Below are 21,137 nucleotides of genomic sequence, written 5' to 3' on the forward strand. Positions count from 1 at the left end.
ATCTATTGTTTAATGTATTTAAAAATTTAAAAAATGACTGTAAATAATGTATTCTATCATTGATCTAAATCAATTAACCCAATATTTTCTCAGCCATAGAAAAAATGTGGTATGCGACTCTCTATAATGGCCATTAATGCACTCTTGTGAAGTTTACGACACTCGCCAAGGTACGTGTCGTAACTTACTTCGCAGTCGTGTATCAACGGCTATCATTATTGGCTCGTTGCATAATGTACTACAACAAATCATTTTTTCTCATTTTATTTGACCAATTTGGGCGTTATTCCATTAACATTATTCCAGTTATTTTTCAAGTAACAACAATTTTATCTGTAACGGTTATTATTGAAAATGAATAAAAAATAATAATAATGTTCGTTTTGATAAGCTGAATGAGAATATCTATATTATTATTATTATTATATTAACTACAGCGGAGAAGAAAAAATAATGTCATTACGTTGAATAGATATTGCAGTTCTGAAATTCTGCTTAGATGACAATTTGCCAATTTTATTTTCTTATGTTCATCTACAGTGGTGTGAAATATATTATCACATTTTACTTTCCTGGTAGAAATATTCTGCAAGAAGGAAAGCAAGGTAATCAGTAAAAAAATGGGTTATGGTTTTTTGCATTTCTGGGTTATGGGTTATGGGTTATGGGTTTCATGACCCAGGGACTCCAAAAAAAAAGTGGAGGTACTATTCATATGTATGTATGTACGCGAGATGGCGTGTATGAAGTTTAATTAACTTTTGATTGGATAAACCGATCTGAATGAAATTTTTTAGAGAGACTCGTGTACATGACGTAATTTTTTGGTAAAACTTTGGGATCAATATTTGCAGGGGTATTTTTGAGGATTAATCGTTTAAAAATTCTGCAAATATAACCCCTATTTATATTACATGCGGGCATGCCATCTCCATTTTACCGTATCTTACTATTTTTTTTTTTTAATTTGTCCTAAAATTCCTCCTTCCCCAAATATCGAAAAAACTACCTTTTTATTTATTACACATTTTTTTAACTGAATTTTCTTTATGTCTTCATAACCATAGTAATAGTGCATGAAACCCCCCAAAAAAATATTTTGTGGGCAATATTGGATATGGAAAGCCGATAAAATTTTAAAAGTAAATAGATTTTTTAATATTAATTTTTATTTTTTTTTTGGTTTATTAAACTTTAAATATTACATATATTACAATAAAATTTCATCAAAATTTACCCCATCTCCAAAAAAAAATAATGTTATGAAACTTTTAACTGGTCTACATTTTTCAGTGGATTATTTTTATTTTCTTCACTTTAACATAGTAAACGTAGAAGTGAGGAGCAGAAAAAAATAAAAAATACCGTTTGGTTTTTTATTTATTTTTTTTTTTTACTTTTTTCGGGCGATTTAAACAAATAATAAAAATTTTACAATAATACTTAATCATAGGTTACCCCTAACCCCAGTAACAGATCTTAGGTAACTTATTTCTTGAATCACACTATTTTTCTACTATATAAAAATAAATAACCAGTGTCAGGAAAGTATTACAATTTATTCATTTTTTTTTTTTTTTTTTTATTAGTACCAATTTCTCCATAATAGTTGTTATTAATTATTAAACATATTTTTTTATTCATATTATTAAAAATCCAAGTTTTTATTTTTCATTTTATTTAAAAAAAATATTTTAAATCCTTATTAAAATAATTAACAAGTTGGAAAACTACTCAGAAAAGTCCAACAAAATAACGAGGTAGAAGAAAAAAGATTAGTTATTAATAAAATTTTATTACACGTTATAAGGTCGATTAAAAAGTAGTCAAAAAAATTATTCTTTTCTTTAGGTTTTTTCACTTTCTTGAAGAAAAATTGAGTAATGAAATGAAATCTCATTTGTTAAAGAAAACTAATCGGATTATACCCATGACCCTTATCGTTATTACAAATACTGCAATTTTCGTCACTTACATAAAGGAAAATAGATTTTTAAAAAGATATAAAAGTTTTCATTTTGTACTGTAATTTTGACAAAGTGATAAACTATTACATATTTAGATTCATTTATATTACAACTAGTCGATCCTGCCAGCTCATTTAGGCTAATTCCAGATATTATGAGACAACCGCAAAGATAAATTATTAAATCTTTATTATTTGTGGGAAGGTAACGTGATAGAATACTGTAGTCAAAGGAACAATTAATGAACTGTTCTTTATCAGTTAATGTACAGATTGAATTGATATTTTTATCTTTACGTAATTACCTGGTGTTCCTTTGAATCCAATGATTATATACAAAGGATCTACAAACATTAAAGAAAAATAAATAGGCTTATTATACGCTATTTAACGTTAATTAGACAAGATTAGCGAGCGTAGGTTACGTACGATTCGTCAGTACACGGAGTCAACATAATCTTAAGTGTTTTATAATTTCAATTTTTTATCAAAAAATGTTCTTTTTCCACCTTAAATAAACGTTATTGTTCATTTTTCCATGAAACCTAAAGAAGTTGTGTTAAAAAAAGTGGCGATGCGATAACAAACAAGTACCAATTTTTTTTTAATTTTATTTATATATATATTGTATGAAACAAATTTGCTTTTAATAAAGTTTTCTGTAAAATGCCTCTGAAGAAAATCAAAATTGGTTTTTTAACAATATCCCTCACTCACTTAACGAATTTTGAAAAAAGAAATTAATAAGATCATTTGTAGGTATCATATGTAGAAACATATGAGCTAGATTTGAAGAAAATTGGTTTGATCAATCCTGAGATATGAATCCAAAAGTAGTGCAACACACATACAAGCATATGTATGCGAGCATACATATATTCTTTTACATATGTTTAAAAACATACGTATTCCTAGGGTCCAACTACTCCAACTAGTTAGACCCTAAGAACATTCTATAAAAGTAAAAGTACCTTCCAAGAAAGTAAGAACAAATATCACCTTTGATAATTTTTTTCAAATTAAATCAGCTTCATTCAGTTATCCCCTGAAATCTACCAAATCCCATCTCCAGAAAATAATATACAAAAAAGCTGGTTTTACTTGAAGAGAATGGACCACTATTTGAAACATCAGAAACATGGTTCAATAAGATTATTAAAATTTTATGATTTTTATTTTTATTTACAACATTTTTATTTGTAAATGCATCCTTAATATTAAGTATATAATAAAAAAATATAAATGACCTTATTCTTACAAAGGATTTTTCAAAATTAATTATCACTTACTTCCAATAGCACTGCTGCCTATAAAGATAAGAAAACTCCTTCTTGATTGATATTTGATTCTTAATTGAATAATATATTTGATCTACACCACATTTCTTCATTTAATATGTTATCAGTTTTGATGAGATCTTAAATTTCATTTTGTTTAAGTGTCTTGAGATCTTATTTATTATGTATCATACGTAATTTTTTTCAAATTTTGTGGTTAGTGGATTTGTAAATCTGTTCTGCATCTATGAGGTAATTTGCAAAAATTAATTTCGTTATGTATAGTGCCTTCATGTATTCCTTCAATTTATGGAGGATATGAATTCAGTTTATCCTAAAATTTAAAAAAGAGGAGATGTATGTATCTGTGTGTGTGTGTGTGTGTGTGTGTGTGTGTGTGTGTGTGTGTGTGTGTGTGTGTGTGTGTGTGTGTGTGTGTATGTGTGTGTGTATGTATGTTCGTGTGTGTGTATGTGTATGTTTGTGTGTAATTAATTTTAATTTCAGAAAAATCTCATTGAAATATTCAGAAATACATAAATCCATGTTTCTCCATTCACTAGGCATAGGTAAACTCTCACTGTTCACTCATACAAAACTACTAATTAATATTTTAATTTTTATTAATTAATTATGAAAGGATCGTACTCAAAAATTTGTGGAATAGTGCCAGAACTATGGGGCTAAGAGTTGCAAGTCTTTTATTTAGAATTAATAGCTTCATGTGTATTTTTTTAACAGCATAAAGTAATGTGGGAGATCTATAACCAGATGCTAAGTATTTTATCTTGATCATTGAATCGGTATAATCTGTTACTTCATACTACAAGAAAAATTAAAAGTACTGTTAAAAAAATTTTAGTTGTATGTATCTTATCAGTTTTCACTTCCTTGTAGGAAATAAAGGAAGTATTGCATTCGCGAAAGATTTCGATTTTTGGTTTTCAGTGGAAATATCCATTTTGACCATCCCTGAATCCATTTTGACTATTTTCAGCATGATGTCTGTACGTATGTATATATCTTGCATAACTCAAAAACTATTAGCCTAGAATGTTGAAATTTTTGATTTAGGACTGTTGTAACATCTAGTTGTGCACCTCCCCTTTTTATTGCAATTGACTTGACCAAAAATGTCGAAAAAAGCTCAAGATCCAAAAAATTTGGATTTGAACTGCAATTCAAATCAAAATTTTTTTCTTAACTACAGTAATAAGCCCTCATTGAGAGATTTTGAACAATGTATCATAAATGGTACTTATTTTCATTAGTTCTAGAGTTATAGCCAAATAAAATGTTAATTAATGAAACATTTGGATCTTACAAGGGGAAGGCACATTGGCTCGAATCCAACTTCATTTTCTATTTTCTTTTAACTTGTTTTTTTTTTTTAATTTAAATATATTGATTTATCAATAATATTAACCTCTGATTGTAAAAAAAATTACAATAAATAATAATTCAATAATAACAATAAAAAAATTAGAAGTTATTAATGAAATAAAATTTTATATACTTTTCATTTTAAAAAAATGTGTAAATGTAATTTAATAGGTGTAGAAGGAAGTCATGCGGCTCCACATTAGGTTTATTCTTAAAATTTTATTTTATCCTGTTTCATTTTTGAAAAGTAGGTTGGGTTAAAATAATCAATGAGGTGTTTGATCGATTGTATCTCTTGTGTACTGTGGATAAGAGAAAAAAAAAGTTATTGCTATTTAATTACCTGTTATAATTTCCATGTATTATGTATGAGCTATCTGCCAGAAAGCTTGTTTGATTCTAACAAGTGCTGCCATTAGTTGTTTATAAAATCAATGCAGCATTATTGATATGTATTAAACCAACAGTATCATATTAGATAGCCAACAGCAATAGGTCAAGTAGGAGAACTGACATTAACCAATAAGCACTTCATAACAGGTATTAGACAGGGTCACAGGAAATCATTTCCTGTTATTGCATTTACTCTACAGATTAACTACCCAGCATTGACCTAACTATATGGTATCCAATCTTACTATACAATCCAAGAAAGGAAGAAGGAACTATATAAGGAAAAAGAATAAATAGTGAGATAGAATGATCTACCACAGAAACATAGTATGAGACAAAAAATTTCTTTCAGATGATAGTATTAATTACTCCTTTTGACCTTTAGTTGGTGGTTCACATCTTATCTCATTCATATTCCCTTAGGAAATTAGTAAATTTTTATTTTCCAGAATAGAAGCAGTATATTATTATTATTAATCAATTATATTACAGGTGGTTATTGATCTACCAGCTTTAATACATACTATAAAAAATAATTTTTCTTTCATAAATTAAAATTTGATATTACAGCTACCCAAAGAGAAGTTCAGGTTTTTTAAAAGAACATCCTTGCCTATTCCAAAAATGATATAATATATGAAGTATCCAACTGAACTACAAACATTCCTTCAAGTTCCTAAAGTCAAGAGCAATAGAGTTGATAATTAATCCCTCATAAATAAAGAAATCCTTCAAAATAATTACTGGTGTACGAATCATGTTAACAAATAAAATAAAAATCAGTCTACCACATACTAAAAGCTGTCAGTTGACCCATCACACAATTTCAAGAATTTAAGATCTAATGCTGAATTTAACCTCTACTCCTATGGCTCTGCCATTATTTGTCCCATTTTTTAAACTCTGAATAACAGGTAAGAAAAACTAAATTATAAATATGAATCTTCCAGTACTTTTGAACAGTTCTATTCTGTTTTGTGTAATTAATTCACTATAGAAGTTTGAAGATGTAATGAATAGGATGGTGATTGAGATTTTTAATATGTAAAAAAATTAAAGCTGTTATTTGAACCAAAAATATTATATTAGCGGACAAGAAACAATTTTTTATTATATCACTTTTTTCTGTTGTATCTTTGATAAAAGATACATTTGCTTTGCTTAAGGTAGATATTCACATACCATCTTGCATGTTAAAATTCATTTCTTTATGTAAATCCAAGGTTTTAATTGTATTTTTTTATTTATTTATAAAACATAAAATATTATTTAACTCAGATGTTAGCTACTTATACTCAAGAAATTTATAATAATACTAGTGTTAGAATTAAATACAAGATAGTTACTTGATATCCAGTGTAAGATGATATTTTTATAGAGATGAAAAACATTGCTTTGTTTGATTGTTAGGGCTTAAAGCAAATTTGATATAAATCAATAATAATAATACATTTAATAAATTTTTTTACGATTAGTGAGAATAGGACAGTTTTGTTATATTTTATTGACAATAAAATCATTGTATTTTTTTTACCTACAAGAAATTTACATATAAATAAAATACTTTTTATTATAACTGTTGGTTTATAAAACTACTGACATTTAATAATTAACTTTTATTAAAACTTTCATATTTAACAGTAGAACATGTAATATAAAAAATTTTAATTTTATTGAAGATGTATTTGGCTGTATTTTAGAAAGCATAGATACCTTATAAAACACACTGCATGAGATAGCATGCTATCATTATTTATTACACCTATCTAAATTCTCGTTTAAAATAAATATATCTTGGAGCTTTTTCAAAACAGAATGATTCAATTTTCAAGATACAAAAATGAGTTATCACATTAGTGTCTGGTAGTTAAATATTAATCATCTAAACTATATTTATTAATAAATTAAAAATTATTTACACTATGTTAAAATAAAATCATTTATTTTTAAGAATAAGACTAATAATGTTTACATTTTCTAAACCAGACACTGGACTATTTTTATGTTACATAATAAAACCCTTCATTTTACAGGAAAGGGTTACATTATGCTCTGATACTACTTTTAATAAATGACCTAATCACTGAAAAAGATTTTTCTGTTAAGTCTATGTAAAGTTAAATTAAAAATTTACAAAAATTGTTTGTCATGCAAATTTTTAATAATATACTTATCAAATGTACTTACAGTTTCTGTATTCTTGTTTAACATGAACTTGAATATTTTGATTTTAACTGAAAATTAACACCTTCAAGAATTTTTTTTTCAGTTTTAATCTTTTTATAATCTTTACATACTTATATCACTGTTATTTAAAGTATGTTTCAGCAATGTTAAGTTCCATAGTATTTATGGGCCACTCAACATGAAATGCTAGTTACTTCTAAAAACAGCTTAGCCATTCCCAAGAATAACAATCATTCCATGCCATGGTTATTAGGGAAAGTGATTTACTGTTGTCTTTATTACATGCATAACATACATAATACAGTCGTAACTTAGCATTTTACATACATTGCATGCTTAGCATTATTATACTCGTACTTAGTATTTTATGATAATACTGTGATTTCCCACAGTTTACCGTGTTACTTTCAAGCAAAGGCTTAAGCATTTTGTTAAAATATTATTCTGTTGGATACTTCCACATGCAGTACAATCATACTCTGGAGATAAGGAAGGGTTTCCTTAAGAAAACTTGTACTTGTTCTCGGGCAGCATTCGGGTAGAATTAATTAATTTTTCCATGATGTATTTCAGCAAGTCAGTGCAAAATTGTTGATCAGTCCCCAAAGGAATTTTAGAAAGAATGGATCCCCCACTGCCTGGAGAAGGTTTTACAGCACTCTTTTCTTTGTAAAGTTTATGTTTCATTTTTCAGCCCCTTTTTCACAATCATCCTTTTTCATTTGCTTTGATTCAATCCTTCACAGTGTTATTTTATAGGTTTATAAGTTTGTATTTTATAGTATTATTTTATCTCTTTATTTTGCAGTCTCTTTTCCATAATCACCTTTTTCCCTCTCCAAGAGTCATTCTGTTGGTTTTGGCTAGATGCCCTCACTGGATAAATTGTAATTTGGAGACTTTTAGAGTTACTATATCCTTGGAATTTTTTTGGTTTTGCAGAAGTGGCTTTCTCTATGAAACTGTCTGAGAAATATTTTCTATTCAGTGTACAAAATGTTGAACTTGGAACTGAGAGGTTCTTGTCAGGTAAAGGCTAGTTTTCATGTAATACATAAAATATCATCCCATTTCAGATATATCACCCTTAACAATATCAATATTTCCTAATTTGGTTTTAAATTAATCATATCAATCTTCTATTAGACAAGTTACCTGACAAATTTAATAACTTTAAATTTAAATGTACTTGAGACGAAAGGTAAAGTAGCCATAACACAAATACTCAAATCTAAACACGTAACACAAGGGTAACGGGAGATTTAAGTATCTCCCTACTAATTGCAGAACATGGACAAAAGTCCTTTGCTATTGTGTATTTCTTTTATCGGGACAGTAATTATTTAATGGTGGTTATATTTATTTTGTGTTATTTATGGACCGAATTAATTATTGCGTTCCGATTCTTTAGACCGGTTGAGTATTCACCAGGACTTACCTTGGGAGACAAGCCATGTGTGTGTGTGTGTGTGTGTGTGTGTGTGTGTGTGTGTGTGTGTGTGTGTGTGTGTGTGTGTGTGTGTGTGTGTGTGTGTGTGTGTGTGTGTGTGTGTGTGTGTGTGTGTGTGTGTGTGTGTGTGTGTGTGTGTGTGTGTGTGTGTGTGTGTGTGTGTGTGTGTGTGTGTGTGTGTGTGAGTGTGCACTTCATTCTTCCAACGAAATTGCCCTTCAGTCCACCCCCTGAAGTCTTTTTGGTACTAAAGCCTTCTGCCCCAGCAGGAATACATCTCTTGGGAGCACTAGAAGTTGGAGGATGCAATGCACTTTCTTCATTGGAGGGAGTCACATGTGCTGACAGTGACATAATTGTAGCTTTCAAGGTTAAAAGTTATTTAAAACACTCTTCGGGTATAAAACGTCGCAATTATCACCGGTTCCCGGTGATATTAACTAGCCCGTATGCAATTCGTAAAAACGAAATATAATAAAAGTGATTTTGAAATTTTTGAAACGTTATATTTTGAAAACTTTTTCAGGGCCACAGCAAAGGTTTAGTTCGCCATAAGACTCAAATCGAGAAAATAAATTGGAACACCGATTACAAACTTACAATAGTACGTTGCGTCCTTCAGCGTTTTTCTCTTCTTTGTCTTTCGACGTAATAAGTTTGCCCGTACTCTCTTTTTTCTGTTTAGCCTCCGAAACTACCAACAGGTATTACTTCAAAGGGTGAATGAGGATATGTATAAATGTAAATGAAGTGTAGTCTTGTACAGTCTCAGGTCGATCATTCCTAAAATGTATGGTTAATTGAAACCCAACCACCAAAGAACACCGGTATCCAAGATCTGGTATTCAAAGCTATATAAAATAACTGCCTTTACTAGGATTTGAACCTTAGAACTCTCGACTTCGAAATCAGCTGATTTTCGATGACGAGTTAACCACTAGACCAGCCCTGACTAGTGGGCTAGTATGCCCGTACTTGTATAAAGGCTAGAATTTACAAAATAATTTTTTTTTACATAAAAAGTGCAAAACGTTACTTTTTATCGTTTTTTTTCGTGGCTACGGCTAGCTCTGAGGATTACTCGATATAGAGGTTTCCACCCTGATTTATCACTTCTCGACTGTGCGTACCGCCATTCATGGTGGTTCATCTAACACGGCATGAGATAGACAGATACTTGACTTTCGTCACAAACAGAATTTTCTCCCCTGAGATTTCCTATAATCTGACTGCGCACTTCGCTTTTATGTGAATAACTCGGCCACGGACTTTTCTCTGTTGAACCTGATTCTCCACATATCGAGCCACGGCTCCACTAAAGCTAGCTGCCATTGGAGTCTCTTTACAGCGGAATCCACATTTTGGGATTCTTAGTAAAAAGCCGTGTCATCGGTGTGTAAAGCCGTGCTGACCCCCTTCCGAACTTGGCATATCGATCGTATATGTCGTATATAGAAATTGGGAAAGCATCGCTCCCTGGGGAACTCTGGCGGCTATTGCCTCGGTGGATGATACGGATCCCACCATACGTACTGCGAATTGCGTTCCCCGTAGAAAATTATCTGCCCAGTAGGCAATAGGTAAAACTGCTAATCAGTTTTGATATGACGTCCGGGGATCGTCGTGTGGGCTAGTTTATATAGCAAGCCGTTATGCCGAACCTTTATCATACGTTTTGGCCACATCTAGAAAAACGGTTGCGGTTACCACTTTCCTATTCAAACCTCCAACAAGGTCGTCCACCACCCGTACTAGCTAAAGGGTTGTCGAGTGGCCCTCTCTGAACGCAGGCCGGATTTCCGTCCCCAATTATCATCGAAGTCGCTCAAAAAAAATTCCTCTCGAACTCATGCACCCTCTGTGTTGTCAGCTTTGACAACACAGGCAGTAGGAAAATTGGCCTGTAATTCTGGGGGAAAAGTAAACATTTTTCCGGACTGGGCGAGCATACCACTTTCAACTTTTTCCAGCAAGCTGGAAAGTATCCTTATGTACAAAATTAACCTGAACAGGGTGGTCACGGTCGGTATGATAGTCAGAGGTATATTCCGGTATGCTCGAACCTTAATCCCTCTAACCCTTGAGCCTTGTCTGAGTTTGTGGCTTTAATATGCGCAGTCATCTCTTCTTCAGTAATTCAGTCTATTTTACTACATCATCCTCCAACCGAGAGAAATAATCTGTGAGGAAAGCCTCCACCCCAGTTGAATGATCCATATCATGGCCGTGGGTGGGAAATCTATAACTGGGTTTTTTGTGTGTTTGAATACAAGAAATGTAAAAATTGATACATTTTTAACTGATAGCAGTGTTTTATTTCTGTTATATATTATGACAAACACAAAATGAAATTTTTTTGTAGTGTGTGTAAAAATGCCATGCCTGACCGGGATTCGAACCCGCTTAATGAAAAATATTAACTAGATAAAATGCCACTTTGGAACATTTCTAAGAACTAAATATGAGGTTAAAAAAGGAGTAGCAGATAGAATAAATAGATTAAATAAGGGGATAAGAATTGGTGGACAGAATGTGCAATGAATACTTAGTAAATAGTTATCTTATTGCTATTGCCAACTCCATAAGAAGACAATACTTTCATTCTGCTCCTGCCAAGATACACATATATTTTATCCATGTTCTGAGTCAAGTACACTAGCAGATTTCACTTTATTTTCAATTTTGCATTACATTGTTTGGTAATACTAACCTTGAAGACTTTAAATATAGATTAAAATAATAAACTGATGGTAATTTAAAATAATAAAGTTAGTGAAGTGAGATTTCCTGGAAGCATTGTTAACATTTGTTATTAGATATAACAATGAAATTTACAACAGAACTGAAGTGAGATGAAAGAACACTGCTTGTGAGATAAAGGATCTTTATGACAAAAATAACTCTTTAAAATTATATTTAGATCTTTTGTTTGAATAAGATAAGGTTTGAACAGGATGAAAGGCTGGCTCTCTTTTGTTTTATTTATTACTCTTTGGTGTGTGTGTTTGTGTGCGCACGCATGCACATTTCTACATTATAATTGTCAAATAAAGGTTAAAATATATATATATATATACATGTGTTATTGGTACAAAAAAAATTAAAATCTACTACATACTCTCATTATCAACCTTGGGTTTCCGAAATAAATTGCAGATTGTTTTAAATTCATTAAACAAATTAAGAGATATCATTTTTGACTTGCCTGTTTTGCTTCAAATACTCTAAGGATTGATTAACTGCTAATTACATTAATTAAATTCTTATACATTTTTTTAAATTATTACAAATGAAATTTTTTTTAAAGAAAACACTCAAAAAATTATTTTGTTTATAAAATTTATATTAGTATAAATTGAAAGGTACTTCATTTCCTATGTATGTTAATGCCATGAAGAATAGTGTATGTAAAGTATTAAAGCTTTACCTTACATATAAGAGATTGTCTACAATTTTTAGAAGAAGATTCAAAAAGTCCATAAATAGTATGCACCAATGTCTAAATTTCATTACATCTGGAACTTACTATTATAAACTTATGTGTAAGTACCAAATGTGAAAAGTTAGAAAGCAATTTTTTTTGTATACTCCTTTATCTGCACATAATTCTGAATATTTCTGAAGAACTTCACAATTTGATCAAAATAATGTGTGTTCCAAAACTCAAAATAAGTTTTATACTTTTTGATTTGTAGTTTTATGATATATAAGTTGAACTCTGATTCATCCTGAACTCAACTCAGTACAGCATTTACATGAGATATTAAATAAAAAAATAAATAAATAAGAAGGAAATGAAACTGTTTGGCTAGCATAAGAGTAATTTCATTTTTGTTATCCAAAATCCAAAGAGAAGTTGATACTGATAGCTTTTTTCACTGGTGAAACCATAGCAAACTCTGAACTTGTTCCTATACGGACAAATGTTATTGCTGCATATAACATGCATTCATAGCAAAACAACAATCTACTCAGACTATGATGGAAATAAAAAAAAATATATTCAAATAATACTATTCTCCAATTCACAGATATATTATTAAGTTATTCTCAGTAATTTTATTACACAACGTTTTTTTTTTGACAGTTTATCTACACACTAAGACAGGAGGCATTTGATAAAATTATTACAGATGGTTGCCCTTGACAGTAATTACTGCAGGATTAATGCAATAACAAAGTAAATGAAAGAAACAATTCCATTTACTTCCATGACTGATATTACTTATATCTGTTTATATGGGAACTAGTGTATTTAAAATATTCATTCTCACTGACTTCTAGCTTTTATTGATGATGAAAAATAAGGTTTTTGAAGATATTATAATATCCAAGGATAAAAAATCATAAAATTCGTATTTGATTAAATATATAACAAACTTTTTTGTAATTGTACAATTAAGGGATTTGGTAAATGTGAACTCACAGATAAAAATAACTAAGAATTTTACTACATAACTTGGTTTTTACTTTGAGATTTTCATACTCCTTGAACTTTTGAAAGATCCTGAAACATTATTAAAGCATATTATCAAATTATACATCTTATGTTACAAGCTCTGATTTTTTTAATTTTATAGGTGAGTTCGGGACATACCAAATGCAGCAGTTCCTACTTCACATACTAGCTGCAATGACGGCTGGTCTTCATATGTTATCTGTTGTTACAACTGCTGCTGTACCTGATCACAGGTAATAAAATTCAGATTTAAAAGATCATTAAAGACATTTTCAGTTAATAATACCGTATTAGTAGAACTGTTTTAGTATTAATGTAATATTGCAATTGACATTTAGGTGAAGAAATAGTTGTCAGTTCAAACACCTCAGTCTAAACATAATGTCTTGTATCTGTTTTATTCAAAACCCACAAATTTAGCAACACAGCTTTAAAAAACATGCAGAGTCTATGCACTACCTTAGATGTTTCACTTGGAAGGAAGGAAGTTTCAAAAATTAAATTTCTTATGTATTGAAACTCCTTAAATTCTAAAAGAAGATGGTGAGCAGTTTCAATGGAACTGTTGGCATAATCTGCAAGTTTGGCCTTCTCTTTAAAGTCCCATAGCTGTCAAATGAGACTTGAGTATACCATGTCCAGTTAGAAAACTAACAACCTTTCTAAGACTTTGTTTAATTAGTCTTAGTAAAAGCTAGTAAAGCATTCAACTGATCTAAGTTAAAAATCTTAAGTCATTTATGCAATAGTTTGTTTACAACCATGGCATAAGACTTGCATGCCAGTTTTACATTTTCATTGACAAGGCTTTTTTACTAAACTTATAAAACCTAATGTGATAATGTGCTTGGTGAAAGACAATAAGATTAATGCCTTTCTTACTGCATTTTATGTAAATGCCTTTACATTTCCAGACATTCTATGATAACCTGAAACCTAACCAAAAAAGTCTCTGCTATTCATATCAATCTGATTAAATGTTGTATTACAAATTTTGCATATAAAAATATGCTTAGAGATCATGTCAGGTAATGCTTGTAAAGCAATCTGTAAATCCAAGTGTCATTATATCCTCTTCTGAACCAATGAAATAACATAAAATGCTTTATTCTATTATGAATTGTTACAATTTGTAAAATGGAACAACAAAAATTTCTATAATTGGCCAGCTAGCTGATGACAGATGTTCTGCTCATACGTAGTATATATTACATATTGCAGCCCAAAATATCATATTTTATCAATAATAAATTTATAACTAACCAAATATTCATATTTGGACCTATTAATATAAATAATATCTGGTTTAACATGGTAAATAATTTATGAAAGAGTTGTTGGTATAAGATAGATATATACTGAGTTCTTGTTATAAGTGGATAAGAAAATTCTGAAATCAAATTATTCACCATCCAGGGTGGATAAACAATGGGGAATAAAGGGCTCAGTACATGCAACTAAAGACCAAGTGAACTCAAAGTACAATGAGCTGTAACACTAAATGGAATGATAATGGATGTTTTCAGACAATCTTTCCCTGCATTGTTGAATTTTCACTCTGTTTAGAGAAGAAAGGAGGTATCTTTATTGCCATTGAGACATTTTCATATCTGTAGTTTCATTGACAAAAATACAATTTTTTCTTGTTTTTAAATGCAGTTTTAGCATGTACACATTACATAACTTTACTTAAAATTATTTTTTAAAGAGTGTTATCATACTGGCAAAGCAGAAGTAAACAAATATGAAAAATATTGCTTCATCAGTTTGGCCTTATGCATGAAAAATACTTATAAGAATAGTACACGGAAAAATAGAACATGTAGTAGGAGCTGGATCAGATGACTTTTCAGTTGAAAGAACATGGATATAAGAGAGTCCATTCTGGCCTTAGGATTAATTTAAGATGGCAGGCTTAAGATAACGTGTTCCTCCTTAGAAAATATTTGATACTTCAAAATGAATAAAATGTATAAATTTTTACAAAATTTGAACTTAAATACAAAAAAAGAATGTTATAATCTGTAAAACAATCAGGCAGCAAATACAAGAGTAGAAAACAAAGGAAAAATAGTTCTGATTTAGAAAGTAGTGAAATAACAAGGTAATCTGACCCTGTTACCTTTAAATTTGTTCAAAGAAGCAATGCATGAACTAAAATAAATTTTTAAGAGCAAAATAACTATGTTTGGAGAATATATAAGATGCGAAACTTCATTGTTGTAGCAGAAACCACAGATTATCTGGAAAAAAATTCTCACTGGGATGAATTGATTACTAGAAGAAGAGAAATTCAGTTTGAAAATGTGATATAAAGAAGGATAATAAGATATTAAATTAAGATAGGAGAACACCGTGCACCAGAAGATTTTTATTTAGGTAGTAAAATTACAAATGATGGCTAAATTAATCTGGATATCAAAAGCGGCAGTGATACAAACAAATCGAGTTTCATGTAAAAAGAACTCTGCTAGTATAAATACTAGTAAGAATAAGAATTAAAAATAAATTTTAAAAAATCTTTGTATTGAAAACTGTATGGTTGTAAAGAATGTACAATAGAAAAAGCAAAATGGAAAAGGATGAAAGTTTTGAAATGTGATTTTAATAGAGGATGTTGAAAATTAGGTAGGTTGATAAAATTGAAAATCAAGATATTCAATGACAAATAGAAGTTGGAAATTTATAACAGTATCTTAAAAAGAGATAAACTATGTATTAAGATATCCACGTATAGTTAATTTAGTGGTCTATTTGTAGATGGCAAAAAAATGTACATAAAATAAACAGTAGATTATATGAAAAGATAATTGAGAATATATTCAAGGCATTTATATTTAAAGGACCCGTATTACAGACCAGGGTAATAAATTCCTTCCAATTAAGAAGAAAGAAAGAGAAAATAATTATGAAAAGAAGAATCCAGAAGGAACTAAAAGGGAATCTTTTTACAGGGTAACAGGTCCATTTAACAATCTATTCTTTGTCATACAAACAATGAATGGTACTTCCAAAAACTGTTGGTCAGAATGGTTACCAGACCAGAATAAGAATTAATAGAAAAACATAAGGGCACAGATGACGAAAATTGTTACGCTTCAACAATTAAAGGGATGAGGTGGATACTGGTTCTGCAGGCCAGGTGATATAAATACTGCCAGAGATTAGCAGGGATAGTCAGTAGTTCTGCAAGGCTGTGTTCGGTGCAATCATGATAGTAAGCGATAACAGAGTAGTTCCGTGAGCTCACGTTCGACATCGTTGCAGTGACGGTGATATCAAGAAGTATGTGGTAACAACAAATAAAGAGTACTTCACGAGCATTCCATTGTAGATAGTGGGGTAATGCAGGAAGTTGTTTGATGAGTTATTGATAAACAGTAGTTCACTTGTAAATGAGTAGAATACTGTCACTTTCACTAGTTTAGGTGGACTTGTGAAAGTCACTGAAGCTTCATATAACTTTGCTTCTTTATATGAATTACAAAAACGCAAAGCGTCACATATATAAATTACTTTTTTTAACCAAATTTTTGATGAAGCATGACAGATAAAGAAACGTGTAATGGTGATATGAAAGATCGTGATCGTACTGCAGAAATAATAGCGTGTACTACTGAGGTGCATTTATTTTCATAATTACACATATTTTCCAGCTTGCTCTATTTATCTGTTAAAATTATATCAGATAACATGAAACATAAAGATTCTGGAATAAATTTGTGAACACTCAAACATTTTATCACTTGCCGGGTAAATTTCATTATCATAAACTTGCGATCGGATATCTCTTCGAATAATCTCACCAGCAGCGTCTAATATTCTTTTTTCCCGCTTCCTCATCATCCGACTTTTGGTTATATCAGGTATTAAATAAAATTTCATGAGAGACATCTTTAAAACAAATAATTGTGTTGGAACCAAATTTACTGAAAAATAGTATATTGTCACCATAATGATTCATTAATCTTGTCTTTTTGTTTTTTCATCTGGAATATGCTGTGTTAAAATACTTTTCAATTCTTGTAATGATAATTGGCAATCATCATTTTCTTCAATGTATTTATAAATTTGTTCCATTGCTGCAACAACTTGTAAAACTTGAGGATGGACTTTTTCATCATGATCAGCTATTTTTGCGGAACTTTGTAATGAAGTGCAGCAATCCTTGGGATACTTGCCTTCAACGGCTACTAAGTTCATTACACCTGATATTCTTCCAAAAATATCTAGGTTAAAATCGTATTTTCATAATGCCAGCAAACCAAGTATCGATTCTTTAAAATTTAAATGGTTTACAATTATAAGTTTTCTTCGCTTAGCCTTTCACCGCTTTTGTTCTTTTATTTGGTCAGCTTCTTTTCCGCAAATAAAATAAATATTATTCCAGTCAAAAGCTACTGATGATGACTTACGCAGTTTTTTCTTCGGTGGAGAGTAAATTAACTGCTTTTGATCCTTCCTTTTAAACGATTAGATATATTTTTAGTTATTTATCTTTTACAACATACTGCATATACAAAAACAAATTCTGTGTTATTTAAAAAATTAAAACAAACATCTCCTCGTTCTGCAGATGCCTACCTTAAAGTAGGTAATCCTCTTGTAATTTTTATTATTTCTCCCAAATCCGTATTTTTTCCGGAACCAGTATCTAATTTTTCGCATATGAAGCCACTGTCAGTTTCATTCTGATCGTTGGCATTAACTTTATCCATCCTTAATGAAAATCTGCAGATATAAGTGAAAATGAAAGAAAAATAATTTTAAGTAACAATACATTGTTTTAATTTTTTCACAGTAATGTAATTGTTAACAATTATTATTATTATTTGATATTTCAAAAAAAAACATATACATAATATAAAAATACATATGTATAATATAAAACTAGCTGCTAAGAAGATTCATTACTTACGAAAAAAAATTATATATACAAATGTATATACTTATTGTGTTTAAAAACTTTAAATATATTCACTACTAGCTGTACCCCCCAAGCTTCGCTGTGGCACATCTAAATCTAAACCACACAATTCTAAAGATTGACCTTGAGCTTTATTGGTTGTGATTGCAAATGCCAATCGAATTGGGAATTACAATCTTTTAAATTGAAATGGTGTATCGGTCGGGATCATGGGTATTCGAGGAATGAGGACATCTTCACCTTTGAAAAGCCCCGTTAAAATCGTTGCTTCCACTACGTTATCCATCAATTTCTTAACTGCAAGTCGCGTGTTGCAGAGTTTTGGCTGATTAATATTCCGCAATAGTATAATTGGCACATCTATTTTCAATTTTAATATGTGTGGTGGCATCCCTGGCAGATCAAGTAAGTTTAAAAATTCCGTTGGATAATTAACTACTTCATCTGCTTCCAGAACGGTGTCTATCGACTTATATGTAATTTCCTCACTTTGAATGGTGGATTGAATAACATTATTAAGTTGATAGATATCTTTATTCTTTGCAGAAAGGATAGCTCGTTCACTGAGCCAATCGTGATTTCTATAATTAATTTGAATATCAGGAAATACTTTTTCGATCAGTTCTTCTTTCGATGTTACTAAATTACAAAAATTATCAGGAAATGATATTCGTTTAGACGTCTCATCGATTGGCAGCTGTCCGTTTCCAATGTCCAGTAACTGTCGTGAGAATACCTCAGCTGATGGATCATTCTGCAAATGGACACGCATATTCGTAGTCAACTGCAATGTACGTACGTGTCGCCACAGTGTTGAATATTTCAGGCAAGCATTTATTTCGTCTGCTGGTGTCGATCGAGAAATTACAGGCAATGTTTGCCTAAAATCGCCTGCAATCAATATCAAAACATTCCCGAATGGTTGAACGTTTCCACATAAAATCTTGTAACGATCGATCAAGAGCTTTAAGCGATTTTTTATGTGCCATCGTGCATTCATCCCAAACAATGAGTTTACATTTTTGTAATACTTTTCCCATACAGAATGCTTTGGAAATATTGCACGTGGGAGTCTCGATGATATGCATGTTTAATGGCAACTTCAGAGCTGAATGCACAGTCCTTCCACCTGGTAACAATGTCGCAGCTATTCCAGACGAAGCAAGAGCTAAGGCTATATCATTTTTTGATCGAACCGTTGCTAGAATCAATCTAATGAGGAATGTTTTCCCAGTTCCTCCTGGCGCATCCAAGAAGAAGGTCCCCCCAACTCCGTCATTTATCATTTGCATTATGCGATCATAAATGCCTTTCTGTTCACGCGTTAATTTGGGAATGTTTGATTGGACATATGAGTGAAGATCACCAATGTTGTAACTCTGTTCACGGCGTAAATCCACATCAAATGAAGCAATCGCAGCTCGGGTGGGTGCTGGCATTCCCAATTGACTAAGAACTTTATTTGCATTAGCTAAGCACTTGTCTTCAATATTTGTCAATGCTTCGTTGTAAATGCCTTCTGTAAATTCAGACAAAAGTGAATATTTAACCTAACAAAGGATTTTTTGCTCATTATGTAGGGATATTATTTTCTGTGTATTTCGTTATTTCGACTTTTTTTGTTTGCATAGTCTTAAGTCTATCTGGGCTATAAGAAAGTTAGGTGTTTTAATTTATTTACTGTAATTCATCCTTCTTGGTGGCTTTTCTTTTTGTTTTGTTGTTTTTTTTTATAAAATACAGATGTTTTAGCTGTTAAATATAATTCAAAGAAATTTGTTACTTAATCAGTTGTGATTTTGTTTACAATCGCAACGGCCATACGGGCTCTTTGTGATTGGTCGTTGTGTTTGACAGCGGCCATCTTGCATTGATCTGATTGGTTTTCCTTTGTTTACATTTCCATCTGATTTATTAGTCTCTTATTTATTAAAAAACTGTACAAATTAAAAATAGATAGATAAATTTATTAAAAATAGACGAAAACAATCTTTGATGCGGGTTATATATCGTGCTAAAATTTTTTTTTATCGTGTTTTAAAAAAAATAAAATACAGTTGTTTTAGCTGTTAAATATAATTCAAAGAAATTTGGTCGTTGTGTTTGACAGCGGCCATCTTGCATTGATCTGATTGGATTTCCTTTATTTACATTTCCAAATTAAAAATAGATAGATAGATTTATTAAAAATAGATGAAAACAATCTTTGATGTGGGTTATATATCGTGCTAAAATTTGAGCTCAATCGGTGCAGAACATTTTGAGTTTTTGAAGCGTACACAAACAAACTTAACATTTTTATATATATATAGATTTGGATACAGTAAAAATGTTCTAACTATTGTTTATCGTAATTGATGACATATATATATTTATCTATGTATATGTATATATAATTATTTTAAATTCTTATGCAATTTATTGTTTTTCATAAGCAGAAGAACAACCACATGTTTCATTCACTTCACTAGAAGTGAAATTGAACTATTCTGTGAGTAGCAACAGCTGCCAATTCCGGATTTCGTTCGTCTGCCCTTCTCCCTCTTCGATCCCTTTCAAAGATCTTTGCTTTATACCTGAAATGTTAGTTACGTTATAAAAAGGTTATCTTTAATAAAAATTCAACTTTTAAAGCAGACGAATATATTTAATAATCATAAATAAGTTGGATATATTAAATAATTGGTCATTATTTGTTTAAATAATTAAAAAACAAAAAGCGCAAAGAATTATGAGGTAAACATTTTAGTATTATATATTAAAAAAAAACACTACCCAACAGTTTTTACTTAAATTCATTTAGAATACTCGGGTTCCGAGGAATAAATCTAATGTCACTCCACTATAATGGTTAGCTCAAAATACTTTAATGCAAAATAATATTCAAAATAAAAACAAAAATAACAGCGATTGTGTGTACATATAAAACTAAGTGAAATATTATCAAGATACTTAAAAAAAACTTAGGAAATCAATAGAAATTGGTTTTCATTTTTTCTAGTTTCATACCTCCGACAAAAATGAATCAAGTTATAAATTAGTGTGATCAACAGTAAAGAGTGTTATTGGAATTTATGAAACAGTTAATAAATCTG

General features: G+C 30.4%; 1 protein-coding gene across 3 annotated transcripts in view; it reads left to right on the forward strand.

Moving 5' to 3' along the window:
- Positions 1-21,137, forward strand: part of LOC142327396 (organic cation transporter protein) — a 146,270-nt gene that overhangs the window by 97,040 nt on the left and 28,093 nt on the right. For all 3 annotated transcript variants that reach the window (XM_075370427.1, XM_075370429.1, XM_075370428.1), the window contains exon 2: positions 13,237-13,348. In XM_075370427.1, the coding sequence (XP_075226542.1) occupies positions 13,237-13,348 (112 nt within the window). The remainder of the gene's footprint in view (positions 1-13,236; positions 13,349-21,137) is intronic.

The sequence above is a fragment of the Lycorma delicatula genome, chromosome 7, assembly GCF_047948215.1.
Source record: "Lycorma delicatula isolate Av1 chromosome 7, ASM4794821v1, whole genome shotgun sequence".
Lineage (NCBI taxonomy): Eukaryota > Metazoa > Arthropoda > Insecta > Hemiptera > Fulgoridae > Lycorma > Lycorma delicatula.